The 19113-nt window shown below is 45.2% G+C and overlaps 4 protein-coding genes across 4 annotated transcripts; 2 read left to right on the forward strand and 2 right to left on the reverse strand.

The window, feature by feature from the left end:
* Positions 1–938: 938 nt before the first annotated feature.
* Positions 939–2975, reverse strand: H6S33_007057 (uncharacterized protein; the record flags this gene model as incomplete). Its single annotated transcript, XM_044838692.1, has 10 exons — positions 939–965; positions 1054–1093; positions 1170–1250; positions 1696–1752; positions 1824–1920; positions 1989–2004; positions 2075–2093; positions 2721–2736; positions 2827–2912; positions 2959–2975. 10 exons carry the CDS (start codon positions 2973–2975, stop codon positions 939–941), a joined length of 456 nt encoding a protein of 151 aa, XP_044689221.1.
* Positions 2976–3689: 714 nt separating this feature from the next.
* Positions 3690–5028, forward strand: H6S33_007058 (uncharacterized protein; the record flags this gene model as incomplete). Its single annotated transcript, XM_044838693.1, has 7 exons — positions 3690–3795; positions 4011–4318; positions 4383–4464; positions 4566–4667; positions 4726–4778; positions 4859–4894; positions 4951–5028. 7 exons carry the CDS (start codon positions 3690–3692, stop codon positions 5026–5028), a joined length of 765 nt encoding a protein of 254 aa, XP_044689222.1.
* A 3998-nt stretch (positions 5029–9026) lies between these two features.
* On the reverse strand, positions 9027–11940 carry H6S33_007059 (uncharacterized protein; the record flags this gene model as incomplete). Its single annotated transcript, XM_044838400.1, has 6 exons — positions 9027–9344; positions 9430–9555; positions 9619–10139; positions 10195–10858; positions 11310–11830; positions 11883–11940. 6 exons carry the CDS (start codon positions 11938–11940, stop codon positions 9027–9029), a joined length of 2208 nt encoding a protein of 735 aa, XP_044689223.1.
* A 786-nt stretch (positions 11941–12726) lies between these two features.
* H6S33_007060 (uncharacterized protein) lies at positions 12727–17746 on the forward strand (the record flags this gene model as incomplete). The annotated part of the gene is made up of 9 exons (XM_044838401.1): positions 12727–12828; positions 12885–12953; positions 13019–13971; positions 14046–14998; positions 15071–15587; positions 15705–17331; positions 17407–17448; positions 17547–17637; positions 17691–17746. The coding sequence occupies 9 exons, from the start codon at positions 12727–12729 to the stop codon at positions 17744–17746; spliced, it is 4410 nt and encodes a 1469-aa protein (XP_044689224.1).
* Positions 17747–19113: the final 1367 nt, after the last annotated feature.

Below are 19113 nucleotides of genomic sequence, written 5' to 3' on the forward strand. Positions count from 1 at the left end.
TGGGTATTGCCAAGAACACCTGCTAAGCTAATGCTGGATTAGAGTACCATCACGGACGTTACCATTGGATCTCTCTTCTGCACGACTTTCTTTTCAGCTCGCCTGAATGAATAACGTGAGGTTTCTGAATCCCGCTGCTGAAGTCAGGATCGGAATCGGGGTTCGGAGAGCTCATGACGACCAGACGCTAATGCATCAAAAGGATTTTGCAGTGTCTCATACAGTTAAGCGCCACGTAGATAGAATTTAGACAGAACTAGTTCTGTACTCTAGAATATGTGGAGTACTAGGTACTCTAGTTCGAATCGTCACCACAGTTATTCAGAAAACTTATTTCTCTAGAGTCCTATACTGTCGCGCCTCGCTATGCCGGATGGCCAAGATTCACCAGATCCCATACGGGATAGCAAATTGATTTTGCAATACATAGTAAAAATAGAATTTCTAGAGAACTTCGTACAAAAGGGCAAGGGATCCGGCATATTTGGCTCCGCTATGGCAAGGCGCAACCGTAGTGGAACAAGTATCAGGATCCGATAGGTATATTCAGTGGTACAACTGCTTCTACGGCAATCAGCGCAAAATATTCAACCACGCATAGCCAGCCGAACTACTGGCTTATTATTGTAACAGATCGTGATACGATAGTATTGAGACAGATCCACATAAGCGGGAAGACAGATTGGCCTCTTCCATCCGCTGTCAAGCCTATATTGCCACCTTAAGTACTGCAACCGGCTGTCTTCTGAGATTACCTCCGGGGCGCAATAAACAAAAATATATGAGAGAACGGAACGAAAACAGTGTTGTACATCTTCAAGCTGTTGGTGATGGATGTCCTAGTATTTATCCGAGGCCGGGAAGGTTGGTTCCTCTATCATAGCTTAGATAACGTCGATGAGAGTAAGAATGGATTAGGCGGGTTGTCCAGCTTAATTTTATAACTTCTCCAAACTAACACCTTTCTGATAACGTGTCCCACCACGTGTGAGTAAGCGTGAGAGCACATAGGTATACATTTAAGTACAGTAACTTTAAAAACTGAAGAAATACCTCGCAGATGTCAGGGGCCAAATAGTACCTAAGCCAGCTACTTAATTCGCCTTGCATTAGCACGGGAAAAGATCTCTTGTCTTAATTCATCAAGTAGATAAATAAAAAGGCTGTACCTGTGCTTATAGGAGACATTGGTAACGTAGTTCAAAACCAAGGCATTGATTGTAGTAGATGACACGAGCCAGCTCGAGCTTCTACCACCGCTTAACTTCAAATCTTAAGAGCAACAAACCTAACCCTAACCTAACCTAACCCTAACCCTGGGAACATGAGAAGAATACAGAAAAGCTGCCATTCAAGTAATGATGAGCACAAGGCGAAAAGACTCGAGACTTTCTCCCAAGGTGCAGGACAAAAAGAACATAGCCAGAAAAGAGAGAAGACAATACAAGGCAAAATAAGAAAAACTCTAGTCTCGAGACATTAATTCTATCGACTATGATTTACATATAAGCATTAAAATCTAGTTTTGAAAAAAACCCTCGCCCAAAAAATATCACCTATACCAATACAAAAGATCAACCAGGGGACCCTAACCCTAAGTCTCGAGACTTTGCACAAAACACGGCTTAAGTATTGTCAGTTCCGAGACAACCTACTGTACTTCACGAAACATGCTCAAATATCGTCTTGCCCTACACTACGCCCATCACCACATTCGAGAACCCGAAACTCAAGTAGAATCGAGCACCCATCCTACTCGTCAAGAACGGTAGTTAGTCGTTCATCCAGTGACTTCTAATTTCCTACAACGCCGGAGGAGCTACTCATAGCTAATAGTACTTATCCGGAAGACAACTTGTACAGACTTGTCCTTTAGGAGGAGAGGTATAAAGAAACGGACACGGCTGCGGAGCCGCCGCCCTACACAGACCACAATCGCAAGACTGCTTAGACCAACCCCAAAGCCCCAAACCATAAAAGGAGCCTACAAAACTCCCACAAAATCTACAAGCCTTTATCAAAGCCGGCACCTTGCCGTAACGGAACTGAGCACTCTTGCTCTTGGAGCACTAACGAAATTGTCAGGGTTAGGACTGTTTGCACCTGGCAGTTGTGCGGTGGATATGAAGATTGCAGATACGAATTATTGAAGGCTATGTGCAGAGCTGAATGGGACAGCCTCAGCCACTCTTTTGGGGGGATTCTCTGGTGCGCTCTGTTCGGTTCATCGATTGTAAGTGCAGATATTCGTTCCTACTAGGCTTGCACCTCGTTACGTGTACACACGACAGATAACCAATAATGGAGCGATCACTGCCCTCAAAATATTTTGCTACCGGATTACACCAACTACACGGCACTCGGAATGGTGGAAAATAATCAGCCTCAAAGCAGGCTTCGCAATGGTCATCCCCGATACGACGGCTCGCCAAATAAACCGAGAACTAGCGATGGGAACAAGACGAAACGTCTTGACACTTTATCCAGAGATATGAGACAAAGCAAAAGATAGCCAGAAAAAGAGATCTAGAAGACAAAACAAGACAAGACAGAAAAACCCTAGGCTCGGGGCTTTTCGAAATTTGCGAGTGATCGTCTATGACCTCCATATAAGTATTAAAATATAGTTTTGATGGCTTTCTCTGAAGTCCCTCGTGCACTATCATTGTGCAAAGAATATCATCATGTAATCAGGTCAACTGATATATACAAAAGCTCACTCAGATGATCCTAATCCTAAGTCTCGAGGCTTTGCGCAAGACATGGCTCAAGTTTTATTAATCCCTAGACCGCCTTTTATAATCCACGAGGAAAGACCAAACGTGCTCAAGTATTTCCCATCACTACTGAGGACCCGATCCAAGGGCCTGGCCGTGTGCCCGCGGCCGCGGCTGGGCTTTTCAGGATGGACACTGTCGGGTTAGTGGTAGAAGGAACCAGGTTAGCCATGAAGCACACCATAGTCTCACGAACATAGAACGATTAGTGATTTTAACGACAGATTGTGCTTATTTGGAATCATGGGATATCACTCGATAAACGAATCCAATCATATGTGGTGCCCAAAAGGCGAAAACGTGTACGTAGGTCTTTACAAAAGAGAACTATATCACTAGACAAAGTCCAAGTAGTTCCTAGAAAATAGAAGATCGGGCCTAGGATAATAGATTTTCTTGGCGGGGGAGTAAATCATCAGAGCCAATGATCCTCGGGCATGTTCTCCTCACCAGCAAGATTTGTCATCATGCATGCTGCTTTGCAATCGGAAAATAATAGTCCATATTATTAGAGAAAATGTATGTAGAGAAGTGTAGTATTCCAACTAACTAGAGGGGGGAATACCCCGTATTTATACTAAAGAAAGGTAACACAAAAGATAGTGAATCATAGCCGTATGAGTAATAGGAAAACATGACTAATAACTACCGGAGAAAGAATGAGTCAGAACCCATGACTCATGATGACAAATGAGAATCCTCCAATACTATGAAATGTGTCGAGCGTACTATTTCAAGAATTATGACAGTCCCATCTTACCTAATTGGTCGGCATCAATGAGCGCAGGGCAGGCGGGGCTTTTATCACTCTCGGGAATGGACCTCTTCCATAATAAGGTCTTAAGGCTCCCTTTCTCCGCGAAGTCATCTTTGATACCCCCCCCCCCCCCAGAGGTTTACCCTGTTCCTTCTATGGCAGCGCCTACTCCCGAAGAGAACACCCCCGTGCAAAACGTGAATAACAACCCACATCCACCCATATCATTTTATAGAGAGCTCTACCGAAATCACTTCAAACGTGAGAACCACGGCCCCGAGATCATCTATAATGAGACTTCTCTCGACGAGCGTGCTGGACGCGCTATGACTATGGTGGAAACCCTGCGTGACAAGCGCTGTCGGCCAGAAACATACAATATGCTATCTCTACTCACTCTTTACGATCTGACACTACTGATCGTTTACTCTCGCCACACCCCAACACGCATTACGTCCCACTAACGAATACCACAGATGATAGTGCATCTATGACGCCTCCTCGTATCAAGATATTAAAAGATATCTTAATACCAATCGTGAGTACTTATCAGCTCGCCAACCCCGACGGTATCACCTCGGTGCGCTTTATCAACGACTATCATGAACATAAGAATGTGAAGGAGGAAGGTATAGGACACATGCTCTCGTCCGTAGGGTGGTGGGGCAACTCTAGGATTGCCTTAGCTCTACGACGGAAGGTTTTAGAACCTTTGGGATTAATGAGGGGAGAGACAGGTAATATAGATAAGATGCTGCTGGTGCTAGTCGTTACAGACGGAGAGGTGATTATACTAAGCAGCTATACTGGAAACAAGGAATGGCTGATTGCTGTGCCGAGGTTCATAGATTGAGGGAGAGGACCCAAAGAATCTAAAGGAGTTGATAGATGACACATTGCTGGGAATGAAAGAGAGGTATTGCGCCGGGGGTGAGTTGTCGTAATACGACCTTATTTTTGCCCTTCTGAACTGTCTCTTATTGTGACTTGTAGTGGGCGCAATAAAGGCTGACCTGTAAATCTAAAACCAGCTGTAGCCTTTCAGTTTGGGCGCATTGGAATGGACGACGATCCTAACAACTACCTTTTAGAGCTTGATAAGAACACTAGTCAATACGTAGATAGTGTTCCACGTATGTTCCCCTTCTTTAATTGTCCGGGAATGATATCTAACACCAGAAAATTGTTCAGTGGATATTAAACTCGAGATGATAGAAAAGGGAGAAGAAAGTAAATGGGATGCGGTATGAGCGGTTTGACGCTTCCCATAGAGTTAAGGTACGAGTATATGGTTCAAATACTGATGTTCGTGTGTTGTGTGTAGCTTCGAAAAATACTATGTGGTGCAATCGATAACTGGGTAGGTACTTATTGAAATGCTTTCTGATACGGTTCTAACACAGATACCCATTCCAGGTTAATGATGATGACGAGAGAAGCGGCGACGAAGAAGAGGAGGAATATGACCAAGATGTTCAGCCATCGGCGAGCTAAGGAGGAGCGGTTTTGGTGCATGAAAAAAAGGAATGCTGTTAGGGAGGACTCCGAGGGAGGTTGATGACTAGAGGAAGCGGTGGCATGAATTATATAGATGGATAAATTGTGGTACCATCACGAAGTATTTCAGATCATTGCCGAAGTAGTATAATTCAGAAATGAATGAATAGAGTTTGAGCTAGCGCTCTAGATACATATGTATATATTCTGAAACCCCTACAATTACGCATCTGACGATTAGCATTAGTTTAAGTCACTAGACCAAAATCCTATTTTGTGTATTGTATGCGTGCTTATAAAAGCGAGTAGCGAGTAAGATTGGCAGTGTTTTGGTTTAGGGTGAAGATATCTATCTCAGGGCTACTCGAGAAAGAATGATTGTCTTCAGTTAAGAGTAACCGTTCTAATAAATGACCTTTTGAGGTCGTGATCTATAACAAAGTGAATGAAATGATAGTATAGGTGTTAAGGGTTCTAGTAATGAATTAAGATGGTGTGATTTCAACCCCAGAAACCTATATTGTTTTGGAATTTGCTCACTGCCTATATATAACACCTCATCTGTCTGGAAAGATAATTTCACTGTGGGGTTATGAGGTGTAATATTCCCAATTTGACTTGTAAACGCTCCAATGCAGCTCGAACTACCCGAGCCATCCGGGGATCTCAAATATTCATCCTTGAAGTCATGCTAGATCTCCCTATATCTATGGTACAAAAACGGTGCTTTTAACTTAAACGGCGAAGTTGTGACGCAGTTTAAGATTAACTGGAGACCTGCAGCCGGTAAACTGTGGAGAGGTGGTTGTTAAACTTCAGAGAGTTTAGTATAAACCGTGTGCTATTTGTTTGAGGTTTATTTGAACCCAGAGGACGACTTGGGCCGGCCCATGAAACGACGGCCCCGGGCCAATATTTTGTGGGCCGGGCCGGGCCAACCTGTTTCTTTCATGGGCCGAGCCGGGCCCTAGCTATTTTTGGCCCGGGCTATTTGGTGATTAAATGGGCCCGGGTATTTGCTATATACCTTTGATTTCCGAAAGTATTCTTAGGGCTAAAATGTCATTCCCATCGGATCCTAGTAAGTCTTCTTGTATATCTCATCTTGAAAAGATTATCACAACCTTTTCAAGGCCCAGATATATTCGCTCCATGGCCGGGGCCACGGCTAAATGGGCCGGGCTGGGCTGGGCCTTACCTTTTGTTTGGTGGGCTGGGCCGGGCCCTACCTATATTTGGCCCGGGCCTGCCTAAGTCGCCATCTGTTTCAACCCTCTGAGAGTTTCACATCAACTATATGAGGTTTATAATAACCTGTGTGCCGTTAACTTAAAACTTTTGAGAGTTTGAGATTAGCTGTACCCTGTTTAACTTAAACTCTACACCGTTTTTTTGAGGTTTATTTCAACCATTGTAGGGTTTAACATGCGCGGAAATGATGTTTACTCCAAACCTGCTACAGCCCACCTCTTATAAAAAACAAGGTCGTGCTACTCACTTTAAGAGTGCAAGTGCACTTGCAATCAGAAATCACTACCAGCGAGGTTGCTTGTGAAGCAGCTCCGAAATATATCACCGATTCGAACCGACGACCTTACGGAATGAAGTCTAGCACCGTTCTCACTAAGCAACAAAATATTTGATGAATGTTTCCTATACCCACCTCATTATCTGCATACATACCTCCGCGCATGACTGCGTACAGCCGCATTCGAAAGTACTAGCACCCTCCTATATTGAGTCGTTCATGAATTGTGCCAACCAACATTCATGGCACTCGCGCATACTCAACTTATTGATAGGTATGACCGCAATAGAAACACCGCAGCCCCCTGTGACAACGGTCTTGAATACGAGAATTGCAAAGCAGAAAGGACTGCCTCGTGAGTTTGGCCCGGAGGTGTCAAAACCTTTCTAATTTGGCTGAACCTACCATCCTACCTGTCTGGATCCCTACCTAACCACCTGCGTACCTGCCTATATCTTTGTCTATCTTTGCGCCTGATTTCCTGCCTGACTGGCTAACTGCCTACCTCCGCTTCTACCTGCCGAATCTGAGGTCGATTTGGTACTAATTCCGGGATCGAGTATCTGTCGATCGGGTGCTCATTGGGTGACTATTTCGTGACGATTAGCAGTCTGTGGCGGTGTTATTACAGGTCTCAAGAGGTAATAGTCGTACTAGATAGGTTAACGTAAACTACCTCTTCTAGTCATAGGTTTAACGTAAAAGGGGCCATCATAGATATATGTAAGTTAGTGAAGATAGGAGTTTAAAGCAAACCAAGCATTCGGGTGTTTGACATCAAGGTATTAACGTTATGCATATTTAATATAAAAGATGTCAACTTAGAAAGGTTTCAGTCAACCCATGTAAAGTTTATCATAATCTAAACAGTGCATAATTCATGTTAAACCACTCCTAAAATCCTCTAGGTTTAAAGATTTTGGGAAGTTTATCTTACCCCTTTTTTGATTAAGTACAGCAAGTACGGGGTTTCGATTAAACGCACCCACACAAATTTTGTACCATATATCTATCGGAAGGAATATATGTTCATAGGGTTACGGTTTCTTATTAGTCCAAATTCCAACAAAATCAGCCGCCGAGGATATTGTCGATATTTTCGTACGATTAAGAAGCTCGAGCTAACTCGACTCATGTAGCTGCTCGTGCTTTGTGCTCGAGTCAACTCGCATCTCGTTGACCACACTACAGATATCTTTTTCACACCTCGCGTCACCTACTATTACAGATAATATACCTTTCCTCAATTATGCTCTGGGGAGAAGGCTGTGGCCTAGTATCCTCTAACCTTGTATAGTTACCATCTCTAGTAATGGTATTTACTCAAAACTCCAGCAGCTCGAGCAGAGCGGAAGGACTTTACTCAGGCATGCTCGCGCGCCTCCTGCATCCTTACCCCTTCAGCTGCGTCGAGATAGAGGCCTCAACCGGTAACTCTTTATGAACCACACTGAATAATGTCTTTCAGTTCAAAAACTCATCTGCCCTCAAAGGAAATCCCTATAAGCTAATATCTTTCTTCGCTCGTATCATTGCTGTTACGGCCCTGTCACGAAGTCGGTTCAGTGACGAAGTTTCGCCACTGGGCCAGTTCATTCACGAAGTTTCATGACTGGACTATATTCTTAGTCATTAAACTGGGCCTGCTGTATGCCAGTTCAGTCACGAAGTTTCCTGACTGAACTGACCGCCTCACAACCCTAGAACCCCTGAGCATGGACAGCTATGGTGGTGCGAGCACAGCTATCCTGGGGCGAGCCCAGGTGCCACCTATTGACGACTAGGGCCCCATCCAGCAATAGTACAGTCACTTAAAAAAAAATGCGCGGGAGAAAATTACAACAGGATTCTGTGACGCTTACAGAGATATACTAGCGCTTGCACTCAATTTCAGCACTAGTCATATCACTAGAGCAGCTCTACGTTATACTTCACGACTAGACTAGGGTTTAGATGAGTCCTTCGTGACTGGACGGAGAGTCTACATTGTTAGTTCGGTCAAGAAGATTGCGGTCCAGTCACGAAACTTCGTGAATGAACTGGCCCAGTGGCGAAACTTCGTCACTGAACCGACTTCGTGGTTGAGCCATAACAACCCTAACTTTACAAGGCGAGACAATTCTAGGCTTTAGTCTCATCTCGTCTTGTATGGTGCCCATCACTAATTTCTAATGGCAAGTAAATCATGTAGATCCAGTCTAGCACCAACCATACTCAGCGAAACTCCCTGGGGCTGTACTCGTACATCAAGACGTAGAAAACTGACTACTGGAAGAAGTACTCATAAAGGGCAATAAATTGAAAATAACAAAAAGAATGTTACATGTAGGCATAGTACGGGTGATTAATGAGAATCAACATAAAGGAAATTACTTGAAGAGAGAGGTATCTCCATCTAGGTTCGTTGAAGGGGTAGGCTAGCGATATGGTCTATTTTTTCGTAGTTTAAGAAATTGTAGTTATCCTATTAGGCGATACCTTCCTGAAGAGATCTATGCAGTATTTGTGGACCTCCTTGAATTGAAGACCTAGGTTCCGAAGCCCGAGTCCAAGGTGGAAACCAGGGTTGTTCGGGTAAAGCCTTGCAGAAACCTTTGAAACGAGTGCAGACGTGCCGCGAGGAGCGGTATGCCTTCTTTATTCGAGCCTTGAGAACGCTATCAGGTAGATATAATAATATCGCACAGATAATGGTGATTCCTAACGTAATAGGACCAGCCCGAATCCAAAATTGTCTATAGGACTTGACGGTGCCTTCCTTATCTGGCGGGTCGATTCCATAGTACTAATTACATTTTTTGTATCTTATCAGTCAAGTTGCCTTTCTTCGTGAACGACACATTCACATGACTATATGGGAGAATACTGACCGAGGACAAGAATCCAAGCGGGAGGAAAACCGACGTTAGGAAGGTGAAAAATGTTATTGTTTCCCCCTGCTTCTTGACAATATCAAAAGCTTGGTTCTGGAGCCCAGCTGAAGATTTATCGGAGAGCTACAATCCAGCAAACGTTAGAACTGTAGTCATTTCCTTAACAATCTATAATGGAAGACAAACCGACGACTGCCTAAACCTCACCTCTCCCAACCTGAACTTGAGGTCGTCCTTGAGTCGTTCCCGGTCCTTGATCAATAATTTTATGGACTGCAAAGCCATCCCAACAGTCTCCCCTCCCTTCTTGGCACCGAGGCCAATGATATAGGGTAAGTTAAGCATATTCACATGGGGGTAATCTTTTCCAGATGGTCCCTGAGTAGCGCAAACCTCTTCGAGGCTCTGTAAAATATCTATTTGCTCTTCAATAAGTTCAATCACAGAGTATAGATCCGACATTAAAAACTCCAGATTTTGATTCGCAATCTCTTTTGAGGCTGTATTGGCATTGACATCAGAGAGATCATGTAGCGACCCCTTGATTTTTGCTAGAAGTAGCTTGATGGGCGATCTTTCAGAGGGGGCGAAGATATTCGATAACATTTGTGTAAGGGCATGGAAGGCACTGTAGCGCGCTTGGTAATGAAAAAGAGGAGGTCGAGCGGAATTCGGGTCGTCGGGTGATTTGAAGACAGCCATGCGCACTGAATGAGTACGTTAGCATTAATTATTCAGGTTATGGAGAATGGGATAGCGTACAGTCATCAAAAATAACAAACCAGGCTTGGTGAACTCTGAGATCCAGGTTCTCGTTTCCGGGTGTGCTCGGCGGGGTCTTCACAGTGCTGGGAGCAGGAGTTGTGCTACCGCTACCCTGCGAGATCTCTCGCCCTGAGTATTGGTGGAGGCTAAGACTTTGACCTAGCGTACCGGCCTTCTTTTGACCCAGATAAGGCATTGCTACAACGAGCACAAAATCCTTTCTTGGGAACCTTGCGTTGATGGAAAGACCAGTGATAAAGTCTCTGTAGTTCTGGAGATTTGAAGAAGTCCTTGTCACCACCTCAACCTCCTCTGCATTGCTGGCCGCTGGTGGATTGACGGCCGCTGGTGGAATGACGGCCTCCAGTGGATCGACGGCCGCTGCGGGATCAACGGCCGCTGGTGGATCGACCGCCTCCAGTGGATCGACGGCCGCCGGTGGAATGACGGCCTCCAGTGGATCGACCGCCTCTAGTGGATCGACGGCCGCCGGTGGAATGACGTCCTCCAGTGGATCAACCGCCGCTGGTGGATCGACGGCCTCCTCTATGAGAACGAGCTCTAGGGGGCTGTCATGCGAAATTGTCTCATTTTGAGATGGAATAATCCCGGTCCATTGAGTCTTACGGGCGCCGTCTCTATGAACATCGGCTATGAACCCCTGGAGTTGAAGCCTTTGGTAAGTTTAACACGGCTTATTATCTAATATGTACTGGAATATCATCATCCGTTGATTGTTGCAGTCTGATTGGTTGACAGCGAAAGGGGTGTTTTGTAAGCACGACACATCAAATTCGTGTCTTTGGTGCAGTTACCCTGCCCGATTTTGTTCAGTTACCCTGCTTATTCTGAGATGGTTACCCTACCCGATTAGTGCGGTTACCCTGCCTGCTCTGAGCTGTTACCCTACCTTTTTTGTGCGTTACCCTACCTTTTTTGGGCGTTACCCTGCCTGCTCAGGGCCGTTACCCTGCCTATTTTCCTGCCAAGCCCAAACCATAACCCTGACCTTATCCATAAGACCAGCCCAATCAACGGAACCCTTTATGATTAAATAATAAATATAGCTATTTAGTAGTCAAATGTGAGCAGAATAGGCGAGTGAGACGAACAGTAGTTGGCGGGGGGTGCGAAGAGGGAGAGGGAAGACCAGTAAGAGGGGGAGAGGAGGTGCCAGTGCGGTGGAGGAACGGTGAAGGGAGCTGGAATATATCAGAGCTGGCACTGGAGCCTGTACTGGAGCTGGCAATGGAGTTGGTACCGGAGCTGGCATATAGTGGAGCGGGCACCGGAAGGGGCATTGGAGACGGCATTGGCGCTGGCACAGGAGCTGGCATCGAGGCGAACGCTGGAGTAGTCACTCGAGCGGTCACCGGAGTGGACACAAGAGCGGGAACACGAGCAGGAACACGAGCAGGAACAGGAGCTGGAAGCGAAGCGGGCACTGGAGCTTGCAGAGAAGCGGGCACTGGAGCTTGCAGAGAAGCGGGCACTGGAGCTGGCATGTATCTGAGCTGGCACTGGAGCGGGCATCTAATGGGGCTGGTATCGGAGTGGGCATTAGAGATGGCATTCGGACGGCTCCGGCTAGAGCTGGCATATATTTGAGCCGAGACCGAAGCTGACACTGGGGCTGACCTTGATTTTAGCTCGAACCGGAGCGGGCATTAAAGCTGGCACTGGACCTGGCATTGAAAATCTGAAATAGATCTCCAGAGCAAGATCTAGGCATTTATTTGACATGGCCGGGAAAACAAACCATGAAACGGCTAAGACAAAATTAACTAATTACTGGAGGTGCCTAAATACTATAGATTGTGGTAGAATTAATGGGAAAGTGGGATTTCCGTAACCCGATAGTCCCATTGGCCCTCAAAGGAATTTTTGCAGTGAGCACGAGCCAAGAAACTCACCCTTTTAGTTCTGACTTTCGCAATAATTCTACCGCACACTGTACACATAGGTGGGAGAGAATGGGACCTCGCGGTCGCGAGGTGGCGCACCCCTAGTCTACTATGTACTGGAATATCATCATCCGTTGATTGTTGCAGTCTGATTGGTTGACAGCGACAGGGGTGTTTTGTAAGCACGACACATCAAATTCTGTTTCTTTGGTGCGGTTACCCTACATGATTTGGTGCGGTTACCCTACCTGCAGTCAGCGCGCGCGCGCGCTGCGAAAATTGAGGTGTCGCGCCGGTTGCACCGGTTGCGGAGTTGCGGAAATGCACCAAAAAAAAACCCGTTTTCGACCCTGAAAATAACCCCCGGTGCGTCAAGTGGCCGGAACCCCCCTATTTTGCACCGGTGGGTCTATGGGAGCTGGGTGATAACACACACAACTCCTTGGGACCGGACTCTTTGCCAAAAATTCAATCTACTGAACAAAATCTACTGAATAAAATCTACTGAATAAAATTCTATCACCACTCTAACAATCAATATATTTGATTAAATTATCTGCTCTCTAGCAAAACAAATTCTATAAAATACCGTTCCATAGTGTTATCACCCAGCTCTCTCGACAACATGTCGACGATTAAATGCACAAACTGCAAATGTTATAAGGATATCGTGGATTATGATCTCGATAGGAATGGCCGGCACCGTAAATCATGTCGACCATGTTTGGTGAGTTTACAAATTACTCAATTATTTGAGTTCTACTGATTCTGATCTTTAATAAGGCTCGCTTGCGTGAATATACACGTCGTCGAGCAGAAGCCAGACGGCGACAAATTGCGAACAATGAAGAGGTGAGCTGGCGAATCGTTTTGAATACCATTACTTGGGGCTATTATTCTAATAGATACTATGGCAGCCATCTCGGCCGCCAATTCAACCTGCGGTACCATTAGCATTCCAATCGTCACGGGCCCGTTGGACGCCATTGGGGTTGGGCAGAATGACAGTGATTTGTCCTTCATGTCAAGCTTTACATTGGCTAAACGAGCGCGTGCAAGGGAGTTCAATCACGTTACCGCGGTTTGAAAATTGTTGCAAGAAAGGCGATGTTCAATTGCCGGCATTGGAACAAGCCTCCGAGTACCTACGGTACCTCCTCAAATCAACTGATACAATTGCTAGACAGTTCCGTAGCCGCGTTAGGGAGTACAACTCCGCTTTGACCTTTACTTCCGTTAAATATACCTCAGATGAACGCATCGACCATCAAGCTGGGGGGGTTACATGCTTCCACATCCATGGCGAGTTATACCACCTTCAGGGGCCCGTGACTGCAGCAGCAAACGATATGCCCGCTTTTGCTCAGTTATATTTCTATGACCCACTCTACGCTGCACAAATGATGCAGCAGGGACATCCAACTCTAGATATTGCGGTTTTGGAACGGTTGACACAAGAGATACACACAGTCAATCCATTTATTCCATTATACAAGACAGCGAAGGAAAGATTGGAAGCGGCATCCTCACAAGATGGAGATGTATGTGTCTTACTTAATCCGCAATTGCGGTTGATAGTGGAGAGTGGAGCGGACAAGCGGAGACACAATTTGCCTACAAGCAATGAAGTCGCTGCGATTATCCCGGATGAATATGGTGAAGCAGGATTCCGGGATATTGTCTTAGCACATAGAAATCCAGATGCCAATAGGCAGTTTAGTATAATTGATCCTAATCATGCCGCTTATATGCCCTTACATTATGTTCTGCTATTTCCAAATGGTGAAAGGGGTTGGCATTGGGGCTTACGGCTGCAGGATGAGTTGAACCGACGGAAGAATTTAAGGTTACAGCAACGCGAATTTTACAGGTTAGTTATAAACACCAATGGCTCAAAGACTTTTTGATATGGCTAACTTTTTGATTACTATACATGGTGTGCAGGTACCGACTACATACCAGGACGACTGAACCCATGACTTTGTTCCTCTCGCAACGCCTATTTCAGCAGTATTTGGTAGATGCTTGGGCTGTTTGTGATCAGAATAAGTTGAATTGGCTTCGACTGAATCAGGCAAATAATCGGGCTGATCTGTACAATGGGTTGGCGGATAATATGCGGCAAGAGGACTTCAACCCGGAACAAACCGGGAAGCATATCATTCTACCACGAAGCTATACAGGAGGCGACCGATACATGCTGCAGTTGTTCCAGGATTCCATGGCTATAGTCCGTCATTTTGGGCGTCTCTCACTATTTGTTACCTTTACCGCGAATCCAAAGTGGGAAGAGATTACTGTGGAGTTACTACCGGGGCAAACTGCTGTTGATAGGCCAGATTTAGTTGCAAGGGTGTTCCATCTCAAGCAACAACAACTCCTCCAAGAAATAAAGCGTAAACACATCTTTGGTCGCTATCTTGGGTCTGTATGGACCATTGAGTACCAAAAGAGAGGGCTGCCACAGATGCATCTACTGATATTCCTTCATCCGGATGATCGCTTTCTGACAGCAGAGAGGATCGACGAAATTGTGTGTGCAGAGTTACCGGACCCCGCAACTGATCCTACGGGGGAACTAAATGCAATCATTCCAAGTTGTATGGTACACGGTCCATGTGGAGAGGCCAATATGCGATCACCCTGCATGGCTTCAAAGGAGAATGGGGGACCAACTGCATGTTCGAAACGGTACCCTAAGGCCTATCAATCAGAGACAGTTGTACAGGAGGATGGCTATCCACTGTATAGAAGACGTAATGATGGCACAACCTTTTCAGTGGCAGTAAGGGGCTCAGGGTTTAATCAAGAGTATCAGATGGACAACAGATGGGTGGTTCCATATAATCCTTATCTTTCTTTACGGTATAAAGCTCATATCAATGTCGAGATCTGTGGTTCTATCCACGTGATAAAATATATACACAAATATATATATAAAGGTTCAGATCGAACAACACTTCAAGTAGGGAGTGACTCGGATGAAATTACTAGATACCTCCATGGGCGTTATAGAGGACCCACTGAGGCTGTATGGCGTTTGTTCGAATACGGGATGCATGAAGAATACCCGTCAGTCATTCACTTGGCTGTTCACTTGCCTGGCGAGCAACCGGTATACTATGGGGATAACTCTAATCGGGAGGAGTTGATACAGAGGATGCAAAACTCGAGAACTACACTGATAGCTTATTTTGAGTACAATACAGAGCACGAGGATGGTACCCAGTATCTCTATCAAGATTTCCCGGTGTACTTTACCTATGACGCTAAATCGCGGAAGTGGGCATCCAGGAAGAAAGGTGTGGCTATTGGACGTATGTGGCATTGCAATCCTATGATGGGGGAGAAATACTATATGCGTTTACTGTTAACCGTGATCCCTGGCGCAAGATCTTTTGATCATCTGAAAACTGTCAATCATGTGCTGTTTCCTACATTCAAGGCTGCATGCATTGCCCTTGGCTTATTGGACGATGATCAAGAGTGAGTGCAGTGCTTTACTGAAGCAAGCATATTCTCGAGCGGATATTCCCTCCGTACACTCTTCACTACTGCCTTACTATTTGGCAACGTGACTGAACCTTTACAATTATGGGATAGATTCAAGTCAAATATCTGCGATGACTTGCCCCGAGTTATGGAAAGAAACACAGGTCTCATTATCCCCCCTGAGCTTCCGGATGCCCACCTGGACTATGGCCTCTACCTGATATCACAGATTCTTGCCGACTCCAATAGAACGCTTAACGACCTTGGATTGCCCCTCTATACAGTGGATTGGAACCGAACAGGTGGGAACGAGATGATTGCATCAGAACTACGATATGATGTGGTTGCGGAAGCGGCAAGTCTACAGTTGAGGATCTCACAACTCAATTCAGATCAGTTGGAATGCTTTAATACTATTACACACAGTATTGAAGAAGCTGCGTCAGCCTTATTATTCATTCAAGGACCCGCAGGTACTGGAAAAACGTTCCTATACAATGTCATCTGTAACCATTTCCGCTCCCAGGGTAAGATCGTGCTTTGTGTTGCCTCTTCTGGCATTGCGGCACAGTTGCTCCCTGGAGGCAGAACATCCCATTCCAGATTCAAAATTCCGATTGCTATCCATGAGGGCTCAACATGTGACATCAAACGGGGCAGCCTGTTGGCCGGTTTAATTCAAAAGACCGCGCTGATCATCTGGGATGAGGTACCTATGCAGAATAAGTATTGCTTCGAAGCGGTTAGCCGGACCCTGAATGATATATGTAGTGTGAGTGATGATTGCCTGTTTGGAAATATTCCGGTCGTACTCGGAGGGGATTTTGCACAGATTTTACCAGTTGTGCAACGCGGTAATAGGGCTCAGATAGTGCAGGCATGCCTACAACGGTCTTCTTTATGGCAGCACTTCAAGATATTAAGACTCAAGATCAACATGAGGGTCCGAAATGGTGTTGAGAATGAGGCATTTGTGGCTTGGCGTGGGCAGATGAGCCATGATTCCCGATGGTATGGTAGAATATCTCTACCACCATACATCCAGAGCTATAAGACAATTGAGGACCTTTGTATGCATGTATTCCCACGGCATATAATTGAATCTGCTCCAACAAATTACACCGCATTCTCAAAGCGGGCGATTCTGGCGATGAGAAACGATACAGTCGCTGAGTTCAATGATAGAGTTCTACAGCAAATTCAAGGCGAGGTGCACATGTACTATTCGGTAGACACTGTTGACAGCGGGAATTCAGAAGAGAATGCAAACCTGCTACCTCGAGAATATCTGCAGGGTCTCAATCCATCTGGCCTCCCACCATCTATCATCAAACTAAAGGTAGGGGCGCCCATAATTCTACTCCGTAATCTATTTCCGAAGGAAGGTCTCTGCAATGGAACACGAATGACGGTAACTAAACTGAGTGTACGGTGTATCGAAGCCAAGATTCTGGGTGGTGAGTTTGATGGTGAGCCAAAGGTTATACCACGTATACAGCTTTCATCCATTGAGGGAGATCTACCTTTCACATTAATGAGGAGGCAGTTGCCTATTCGGCTATGCTTTGCGATGACCGTCAATAAATCGCAGGGTCAATCACTGGATGTTGTTGGGGTTGACTTGAGGTCTGATCCCTTCACTCACGGGCAGCTCTATGTAGCACTCTCGAGAGTCACAGATGTAGCTGGCTTGATGGTGCTGCAACGAGATGAGACACCGCCTCAAACAGACAACATTGTATACCGTGAAGTGCTGCTGTAAAGAAGTAAGTCCCTTTAATCCATATTTTTATTGATACTGACTGTCGGTTAGGACATAAAGGATTTGTGCTGGAGGCAGTTGAAGGACTCGGAGGTATATGATTGGAGGAGTTAGATGGTGGATTTCTGAATAGATGGTATGTATATGCTGCGAGCTGACAGATTGGTATATTACACTAACAATTATTATAGGTTCTTGGTAAGGGAAGGGAAAGAGAGGTGGGTTACGGTATTGGGTGTAGGATGGGGGAATGGAAGAAGCCGGAGGACTGGGTATCGAATGGTAAGTATATATCTCAATAACGTACTCCATGGAACTGCTAACCAAACGTATAGATAGAACAAATTCGGGAAGTGGTGGAAAGGATCAGGGCATGGAGGAAATAGGATAGAAGGATGGACTTGCAGGCGGGAAAAAGGGCTGGAAATGGTGAAGGAAACGGTGGGATACGGGATAGTGGAGGAAATGGGATGGCAGGTGGGAGGAAACTTGATAGAAAAGTGGAGGAAACGGGGAGGAATTGGAGTTGGATTAAAAGCGGTGGACTGTATTTAGTTAGCACTTTGTATTTCTTTAGCGTGTATGTTTCCTTACATTTACCTGTCTTATTCCCTGTCTTATTGTTGTTTTCTAGAGTGCTCTCTTTGTAATAGAAATATATAACACTGTTAAAAAAAACATATAATTAGTAGAAAAAAACTGCATCGAGCTACCCCGGTTATTTACCCCATTCCCCGACTATGATCGTGTGAATTTATTAATTTTGTCACAGACTGCCGGATGGAGTAAATAACCGGGGCATTACACTCTTGGATCATTGACTGTTCCCAGCCTCCCCAAGCGGACAACTCTCTTCCCTATAAGAGACATAAATGCCAACGTTATAGGGTTATCAATGACACATCCTCTAACTAACGTCTGAATTTCACAGCTCGCGCTCCCGCCATGAGTTGAACCCATAGCATTGAGGACATGTATCAGATATTTACCACTAAGCCAAGTACCTTTGTTGCACCAGCAACTCTTTTGGACCCTAAATACCTTGCAAGTATTATTTTTTATTTTTTTATTTTTTTATTTTTTATTATTATTTTTTTTTTTTATATCTAATTTAATATAATATTTCCGCTGCCTAAATTGCGCACACAACTCGCGGTCGCGAGGTGGCCCACCCCTAGTATCAATGAAGACTTTACTTACATTCGCCCATTCCCTTTTGCATTGTTGAAAGTAACTATATATCTAACATTAACAAAGAAATGATGAAAGCGATTGTAGAAGAACAGGGAACACACGCTACTTGTATAAATTCTGCTTGATCCCCATTAGCGCCCCGGGTAAAGCCTTTAGCAAGTTCCGAAATACTAGCACCAGCGCCATCAATGTCTAACACCATACATGTCTCTGGCCGGCCGCCGCTGTACTCGTCTGCACCATCTTCCCTATGTTGACGCGAAGTTGAATAGTTCAGGGACGTAAGTTTGTCCGGTTTATGATCACCGATCATAGGCAATCCTTCAGGGCGGCGAAGATAATGTGCTTCATTGAGATGTTTCGGTACTGACAGTGTGTAGCTAGCCATGACGACACGTGTGGAATGAATTTCAGTCGTAAGAATCAGAGCCCAGGACATGAGATAAATACCTCCCACTGTTTTTAACCCCTGAATCCCGCACTTTTAGGGGACAAATCTAGCGCAAGGCAGTGATGACACTTCATTTTCTGGTAACTCGTACTCATTTGTCCTTCTCCTGAGCC

The sequence above is a fragment of the Morchella sextelata genome (genome assembly GCF_020137385.1).
Source record: "Morchella sextelata strain SCLS chromosome Unknown scls_22, whole genome shotgun sequence".
Taxonomy (NCBI): domain Eukaryota; kingdom Fungi; phylum Ascomycota; class Pezizomycetes; order Pezizales; family Morchellaceae; genus Morchella; species Morchella sextelata.